Below are 9,178 nucleotides of genomic sequence, written 5' to 3' on the forward strand. Positions count from 1 at the left end.
TACTTCAAACTATCGCCAGTCATGAAAAGATCCGATCAAATGACACGAGTTTAGATCTATGAACAAGGCACGAAAAGGAAAAGAATCGGCGACAGGCCACATCAGGCCTACATTTCAGCGCCGACATCATTATGTTATGTTATGTTATGTTAATTCATTCGAGAAAACAAGCTCTGTTTACTTAGAGTCTCGAAATTTATGGATGTAGGTTTGAACAAAGTGCCTCTTGTTTGCTCTTTTATCTGACAGAAACCAGCGGAAGTTTTCAATTTACAAAATGTTAGTTCAATTTTAAACGCGTTCGAAAAAATTCAATTGAATTTAGTTGTTCGTTTTCAACTGTAATTTGGCTTCGCTTCCCGTCACGAGGTTCAAATGGCAAAGCTTGTTGCTGTAGTTACCGTGAATAAACATCTTTTTGATTCTTTATTTTTTCTTCATTCGTGTTTTTTTTAGCAACATTGGCGACTTCGTCTAACTATTTTAAGATCCCTATGACTTCATTTTATTAAGATTTTTTCTCTTTATTTTCATGTCCTACCTTGGACTCACCAAAATAGGTGAGCTAACCTCTGGCTGGAACTTTAAACAATTTTTGCAAGAAATTTATAGAGAACAAACATAAAATGCTTGAAAAAGTAAGTCCACTTTACAGGGAGAATAGCTTGTTGGCTCAGTAAATATTTTAATTGAAACCTTTCGAACCGTAAAAATATAGCGTTGTATGTCAAAAGCTGCGTTGCGACGCGATCTGGGTACCAATGTACAACCCCTGGCAAAAATTATGGAATCACCGGCCTCGGAGGATGTTCATTCAGTTGTTTAACTTAGTAGAAAAAAAGCAGATCACAGACATGAGGTGTGGTTTCTTCTCCCAGGGCCCTACTTAAACTTTTTTTGTATGTGGAAGAAAGAATGATTTCCTCGGCAGTTATTTCGATGAAGGGCCCAAACCTTCAAATGAATAAAAGAATCTTATTTATGTGTTAGAGCATCCAAAAATTAAATAGTAATGTATTTTTTCTTATTTATGAATGCATCTGAACACTCAAAATTATAAGTTCGATTATTCACAGTGTTTAGTGACTAACTTCAAAGGATTGCATTCATTCTGGGCATTGACGAGAATTTCACTTTTGTACCTCATGAAAGCGAGATGTATGCTAGTGGCCAGCATTGTCCAATACCACCATCACTTTCATACAACCCTTGGCAAAAATTATGGAATCACCGGCCTCGGAGGATGTTCATTCAGTTGTTTAACTTAGTAGAAAAAAAGCAGATCACAGACATGACACAAAACTAAAGTCATTTCAAATGGCAACTTTCTGGCTTTAAGAAACACTATAAAAAATCAAGAAAAAAAATTGTGCAGTCAGTAACGGTTATTTTTTTAGACCAAGCAGAGGAAAAAAAATATGGAATCAATCAATTCTGAGGAAAAAATTATGGAATTATGAAAAACAAAAGAACGCTCCAACACTAGTATTTTGTTGCACCACCTCTGGCTTTTATAACAGCTTGCAGTCTCTGAGGCATGGATTTAATGAGTGACAAACAGTACTCTTCATCAATCAGCCTCCAACTTTCTCTGATTGCTGTTGCCAGATCAGCTTTGCAGGTTGGAGCCTTGTCGTGGACCATTTTCTTCACCTTCCACCAAAGATTTTCAATTGGATTAAGATCCGGACTATTTGCAGGCCATGACATTGACCTTATGTGTCTTTTTTCAAGGAATGTTTTCACAGTTTTTGCTCTATGGCAAGATGCATTTCCATCTTGAAAAATGATTTCATCATCCCCAAACATCTTTTCAATTGACTGGATAAGAAAAGTGTCCAAAATATCAACGTAAACTTGTCCATTTATCGAAGATGTAATGACAGCCATCTCCCCAGTGCCTTAACCTGATATGCAGCCCCATATCATCAATGACTGTGGAAATTTGCATGTTCTCTTAAGGCAGTCATCTTTATAAATCTCATTGGAACAGCACCAAACAAAAGTTCCAGCATCATCACCTTACCCAATGCAGATTCGAGATTCAACACTGAATATGACTTTCATCCAGTCATCCACAGTCCAGGATTGCTTTTCCTTAGCCCATTGTAACCTTGTTTTTTTCCGTTTTGGTGTTAATGATGGCTTTCGTTTAGATTTTCTGTATGTAAATCTCATTTTCTTTAGGCGGTTTCTTACAGTTCGGTCACAGACGTTAACTCCAGTTTCCTCCCATTCGTTCCTCATTGGTTTTGTTGTGCATTTTCGGTTTTTGCGACATATTGCTCTAAGTTTTCTGTCTTGACGCTTTGATGTCTTCCTTGGTCTACCGGTATGTTTGCCTTTAACAACCTTCCCATGTTGTTTGTATTGGGTCCAGATTTTAGACACAGCTGACTGTGAACAACCAACATCTTTTGCAACATTGCGTGATGATTTACCCTCTTTTAAGAGTTTGATAATCCTCTCCTTTGTTTCAATTGACATCTCTCGTTTTGGAGCCATGATTCATGTCAGTCCACTTGGAGCAGCAGCTCTCCAAGGTGTGATCACCCCTTTGTAGATGCAAACTAACGAGTACATCTAATTTGATGCAGGTGTTAGTTTTGGGGATGAAAATTTACAGGGTGATTCCATCATTTTTTCCTCAGAATTGAGTGATTCCATATTTTTTCCCCTCTGCTTGGTCTAGAAAAATAACCGTTACTGACTGCACAATTTTTTTCTTGATTTCTTATAATGTTTCTTAAAGCCAGAAAGTTGCCATTTGAAATGACTTTAGTTTTGTGTCATGTCTGTGATCTGCTTTTTTTCTACAAAGTTAAACAACTGAATGAACATCCTCCGAGGCCGGTGATTCCATAATTTTTGCCAGGGGTTGTACGTCGTCCGGTGCAAAATAAAATAAATAAAATTCATTGCAAGTCCTACTCTGTCTTAACCGAGTAAGAGAACAATTTTTTAACCAGATAAAATGTCAAACTATTGCATTGTTTCCCCTTTACTAAATTTGCCTCGCGTTTTTCTTTCAGTCCAATTCAACCACAATCCCCCCGTCTAACTAACGCATCAATGCAAACTTTTGATTGAGTTTCTGCTCCGTTTTCCAGTTATTTTTCCTTCATTGGACGTCATTTCATTACAATCGCCGCTGGGTCAGGAAAAAATATGCCTATATAAATTAATAAGTTCGACGATCGTTCAATAACCGGACAGGATTGGGGACATTACCATGCAGACATGGGCTAGAAATGCGGACACAATTGCGTCCGGTTATGCAATCTGTAACTATAGTTTGTACCTAGAAACCGGACGCAAAAATAAATGAACTACATAACGTCAACCACGTTAGGTTAGGGTTAGAGTTAGGGTAAGGTGTGTATAAAAGATTTCTTTACGTTAGACACCTTTTTACCTAGATTTCTTTACGTCACTAGACACCTTTTTAGGTCCAGTCAATTCAAGTTCTTCTCTTTTACAATTTTATAAAGGTCGTTGGGTACAAAAAATCATAGTCCGGATACGTGGATATCTGGATGTAAATATTTATGTTATTTATATTAATTCACTCTACATTGGCCTGCTAATTAGAATAAAAAGTATTCACATGAACTTGAAAGCTCATATACATTATACATTTGAGTAAAAAAATTTTTTAGCGCACGTATTTTTTCGAGAACGCAGGCGAAATTTTAAATTCTACAATTCACGATCATTATGTAAACGCTTTTCATTTACCTGCCAGTGCAGAATTGTTTCAATTGCCAACATTTATTAAGTGACCATATTTTTTCATAAGAATAAGGCAGTGCAATTAATGTCAATTAGATTTTTATTAATAAATATTTAGCCGATTACATAATTTTTCCTAAATATAATTTACCCTGACTGAAATCTATTCATAAGTCAAGGGCTTGGCCAAACATAAATTTATTCATAATTTAATTAATTTTACGACGGCAATCTGTTGCCGAGCACAAAATAGTGCAAGAGTTGATAAAAATAATACGTTAAAGATCCTGTATATATAATCAATTAATTTTTTGCAAAAGGATTCTGTAAAGGACTTTCTTATAGTCTAGTCCTTCGGGAACTTGTGGCTATTCCATTCCGCGCCATCATGGCAGGATAAGAACGAACATTCCATGACGTACGGTTTCTAGAAATAAAATGACAAATATACAGAAGAAAATTATACGAGAAAAAAGGTACGCTATTCACATGAAATAATAATATATGGCCTAAAATAAATCAACAATAGTTAAAAAGGATAAGCAATAATTCACGAAATCAAAAAATAAATCGAACGAACCGAATAGATTGGTTCCCCTGGTAGTGCAGGCATCCGTATATCAAGGGCCAACAATGAATGCTGTGAAGATAGTGAAATCAACTGCGTCGAGTAGGCTAATTCTATTGCTACAAATTTCAGAAAAATGGAAAATGGCGGCTACAGATTCAATCCATGTTAAATTATTAAATAGCAAAAAAATTTTCTCGCATTTCTTTAATACTTCAAACACTCCTAAATTCATTTTTCATCTCGCAGTATAACGACACATTTGTTTTCCCGTTTTAGTACGAAAATTCGCTCATGGCATTCGCTCATAATATTTAGGCGGCATTCGAAACTGCATTTCCCACTTTTATGCACGAGATGTCGATCACAGGCCATCTTGCTCGAGCCTTCCGACATCGGATTATTCTGGTTGGAAGCGGCCTGTACGGATTAGGCCTGAAAAATTATGCTCCCAGAAGGTTTTTCCTACAAGCTCATGGTGCTAATTTAAATGAAAAATTCTTTGTCAGTGTATAAACATTTCGACGGTGAAGACTTGAGGACAGAGACGATGTAGCGTAATGTAGTTACCTTCTATGCGCTGATGAAAGCGATTACTTCAACCGCCTGAGTTATTCATTGCTACCAAGAAAACCCCCTTCGCGCTGCAGCGTAGCAGCTCACAGAAACAGAAATAGCTTCAATCTCCCTGTACAAAAATGTCTACATCGAAATATTGTTGAACTTCTGGACGGACGATGATTGCTCTGCATGGCTTTTGCTCTCAAAGAGTGTATCGTGTTCTACACAATGGATTAATAATAGTTTCAGTCATTGCACAGGCTTCAATTTCCTGGCCGATAAAAGATACTATCGAGAAACTTCATCGGAACTCCATTACCATCTTCATCGAATGCAGGTAGCTTGGTTTGATGCGAGCAATTAAGACCTTAGAGTTTAAATCATTATAACTTCGTCTCCCATTAAAATAAATGCGTCATGTTGTTCAAATAGTGACACTTTCTGCACATATAGCTCTGAAACATCAACGTTTGACCAAATGTGGTCAGATGGCCCCACGCAAGGGCAAAAAGAGCTTCACTATTTGAACAAATTGTCGTGCAGGGGCCATACTTTCAAAATTCGCTAAGTGAACGTATGTTTGTATTTACGCTCTATTTTCTTGTCTATGATTGGTGGATTTTGCTTGAAAGGCCGTCAATGATTGGCTGATGAACTTACGATCTCTTAAATTTTATTGAAAATATAGGCCCAGTTCTCTGGAGTGTCCAGATTCATCGACTACATGAGAGTTGTCGACGAATCGATTACGAACCCCAATTAAAATTAATTTAATCGAAATTTTTATTTTCCGGCTATATAAATGTATCTTGTTCGACGTAATTCGATTAGCAGTAAGATATTAGTTGTCAGAATATTTGCATTGAACACTGTATGTTCGTTTTTAGCTCAAACGCAAAAAGAACTACTAGTATTAGTATAAATGTTTCGAAATATTTTGCCACGAATTAAATTATCTGCAAACATCAACCACCTCAAACGTTATCTCGAATACTTCATGAGCGTCGAAATTGGCGCAAATTTCTCACAAAATCAAGCGAATTGGTTCTGAGTTGAAGCCGATCAGATTTATATATTTTCCGCTTTGATGGCATCGGGATTCCGGTCCGCCTTCTTGACGCCGGAAATTCTTATCCCTTATAATGTGATTTGCGCATCCGCCCCGCGCAAAGGTGATTAATCTCGAGTTTATAAAAACGAATTGAAGCCAACGCTCTGGCCTTACTAAGAGATATAAACGCTAATGCTCTGGCTTTTGTAAAATGAATTAAATCCAACGCCCGGGTGTGAGTAAAATAAATAACTGCCAACGCACTAGTGTCTGTATAATAAATTAATGGCAACGCTCTGGCGTTTGTAAAATAAATTAAAGGCAACGCGCTGGAGTTTGTAAAATAAATTAAAGGCAAAGCTCTGGCGTTTGTAAAATAAATAAATGGCAACGCTCTGGCGTTTGTAAAATAAATTAACGGCAACGCTCTGGCGTTTGTAAAGTAAATTAATGGCAACGCTCTGGCGTTTGTAAAATAAATTAAAGGCAAAGCTCTGGCGTTTGTAAAATAAATTAATGGCAACGCTCTGGCGTTTGTAAAATAAATTAATGGCAACGCTCGGGCGTTTGTAAAATAAATTAATGGCCACGCAGGAATAAATTAAATAAACGCAGAAGCGCGCCTCCTGGAGAGGAGCTTAATAATGTTGGAGCAGATTTAGACAGCATTTGTCTCTCCCAGTTAATGAACTGAATCCCTTCCATCTATTTTGGACAAGTTGCCTGCGTTTGACATATTTGATCTCTTTTATCTTGGGGAATCCATCGACAATTAATCATGATAAATGATTACTTCATATTGGAAGTCACGGATCTCAAAGAACTTACGTCAAAAGTTCAACTTGTGCCGCAAGCCAAGTATCAAACATTGGCTTGTGGAGAAACCAGCTTTCCAATGAGGAAGTGATACGCACACTATAGCTGCCTTGAATGGATGAATGAAGTCACTCTGTTGGCTTAAACTTCAAAGATTCAACATGTTAATTTCCTAGTAGCAATTTCAACATCAATTTGCATGGTTAAGAGTGGCTTAGAAACAGCGCTTTTCAACTTTTCTGAGCTTTCAATATTTATTACATTTGTGATTAGTTGATTCTACTATGTGTAATGAAAATTTTTGCTCCCAGTTATTTTTTATTTGTAACTAAAAAAATTGCTAAGGTGTATTTAACGAGGGAAATTATTTTTCCCCCCAGGTGCGACTGGCAAACGAAGAGCGACAGAGCCTGAGTCGGCTGGAGAAGAAAGAGCTTTCCCTGGCGGTGATGCTTCTCGTGGTCGTCATCGTCTTCTTCTTCTGCAACGTCTTGGCCTTCATCGTCAGCGTGCTCGAGCTCTTCAAAATCACCATCGGAGAACTCACCATTCTAAACAATTTCCTGGTGACGGTGAATTCGTCCGTGAATTTCATCATCTACTGCATTTTTGGCCAAAAGTTCCGGCGTTTGTTCCTGCAGATTTTTTGTTTCGGGGCTTTGCAACGGATCTGCGGATCGGACGCTGGACCTCTCGAGTTAGCGTGCGTGGCAAGCAACAGCATCTACGGCGAACGCGCGTCTTATTCGTCGCACTCACGCAGCACTAAAGTCGTTCGTCTTTCGTTCGTTGACAAAAACGGTGACGCTAACACGAGGCTGCTGAGGAACAGGGATTCAGTAGAATCAGTGAGGATCACAAGCAACGGCAACGGTCAGCACGAGCCTCTGAAGACCGTCCAGGAACACAGCAGCGCAGGCCCACTCGAGGACGACGCTTCGCCCACCCGCCCGCTGGCTGAGCAGAGCGATGCCGATGCTGGAGGTTCACACGAACCAATGAATTCTCAGTGAAAATGAAGGAACGACGTGAAACTTTTTGAAATTTTTATTATTATCTTGAAATGCGGCCGGACGTATATTTTTCATTCTGGAGAAAAAATAAAGGCGAATATATATGTTTGTAAAATGCATGGAAAGTCAACAATTGTCTCTGAATTTCAGGATTTCTGTGTTTAAAGAACATATGTATCCTTGTATCAGTACTAGTGTCACAGAAGAGACTTGGTAATAAACCTAGAAGATTAGTTCGCTAACTTAGATTGTTGGTGTTGTGAGAAGCGTGGAATTTATTTAGGTAAACCTGAACAACAAAGTATTGAATTATTTTTCAGAAGAATTATTTACCGTTTCAAATGCGCTAAACGATTAAGTTTAACCTGACGCTTTTAAATAAGACAATAAATAAAATGAAAATCAGCTTCCTTGGCATAAATTTTTTGGGGATTTCATAATGACCTTTAATTTCTTGAGTTCTCTCTTTGTTATCTAATTACATGAATAAAAACTTATATAAACGAAATGGTTTGCGAGAATTGGGCATGGGAAAAGAAATCGAAAGCCTGCAGTGAAATTTATTCTGTTGCTTCAAAGCAGCAAAGAACATTTTAAATTACTAATAGAAAATACGGACTCGTAAATTCAAAATTCGTCCGCAACTTTGGCATCAAGGAAGGAAAAATTCTGTTTTTACAATTAATTACATATTATGGAAAATTATGTACTTACAATTTCTTACAAATAATGAATTGTCTCCTTGACATTTTAATCCGTTTAAACCCAACCTACAGGCTTACGGTCTCCACCGTAAGAATGCAACGGGAATTTCTGTTCCGATCGACATTTTTTACGAATGTTTGTCTTGCTTTTCAATACATTTAAAATCTGCTATAACTTTCTGAATTCCAACATACTTCATTGGAGTGAATCTTTTACAGACTGTACCAAGCTAAAATTTTCCGGATGAAATAGCATGAATCAAATTTTATCTTTCAAGTCCATTAAAGAATTGGATTCCTATCATTATATCGAAAATATTTACGCTGTCGCCAGCGTTCGAAACGTCAAACAAAATTTACAAAAGAAAGGAATTTAGAGGCAAAAAATATATTTATAGATCTTGGATTACAATATTTCTGTTATTGTATTATTTCAGATATTCAGTTATTTCAGTTATTGGTAAACGATAAAATAACTGAAAAATCTGTATTTTTACTTATTTTTGATGATTCATCGAATTAGATATCTAAGTTTCATGTCAGTCAGTAAATGTTAATATTTGTTACCGATTTTCACTGTCCTAACTTTGAAACGACTTTTAAATCGTCCTGTAGAGCAATGCTAACTAAAGCCATTATCACTTTCCTGCGAAGAAACTAACACAATTTGTCATTTATGTAATATCCGTGCAGTGTCGTAATTTCCCCCAGCTAATGACAGTATGTTTCAGAG

The 9,178-nt window shown here is 37.2% G+C and overlaps 1 protein-coding gene across 1 annotated transcript in view; it reads left to right on the forward strand.

The window, feature by feature from the left end:
- The window catches only part of LOC108681239 (FMRFamide receptor-like), a gene marked incomplete at its 5' end in the record, with an annotated part of 30,184 nt that extends 21,295 nt beyond the window's left edge, over nucleotides 1-8,889 (forward strand). Inside the window, one exon of the mRNA XM_018170252.2 lies at nucleotides 7,109-8,889. Within this exon, the coding sequence (XP_018025741.1) occupies nucleotides 7,109-7,741 (633 nt within the window). The remainder of the gene's footprint in view (nucleotides 1-7,108) is intronic.
- Nucleotides 8,890-9,178: the final 289 nt, after the last annotated feature.

This window comes from Hyalella azteca, unplaced genomic scaffold, assembly GCF_000764305.2.
Source record: "Hyalella azteca isolate HAZT.00-mixed unplaced genomic scaffold, Hazt_2.0.2 contig12153, whole genome shotgun sequence".
Lineage (NCBI taxonomy): Eukaryota > Metazoa > Arthropoda > Malacostraca > Amphipoda > Hyalellidae > Hyalella > Hyalella azteca.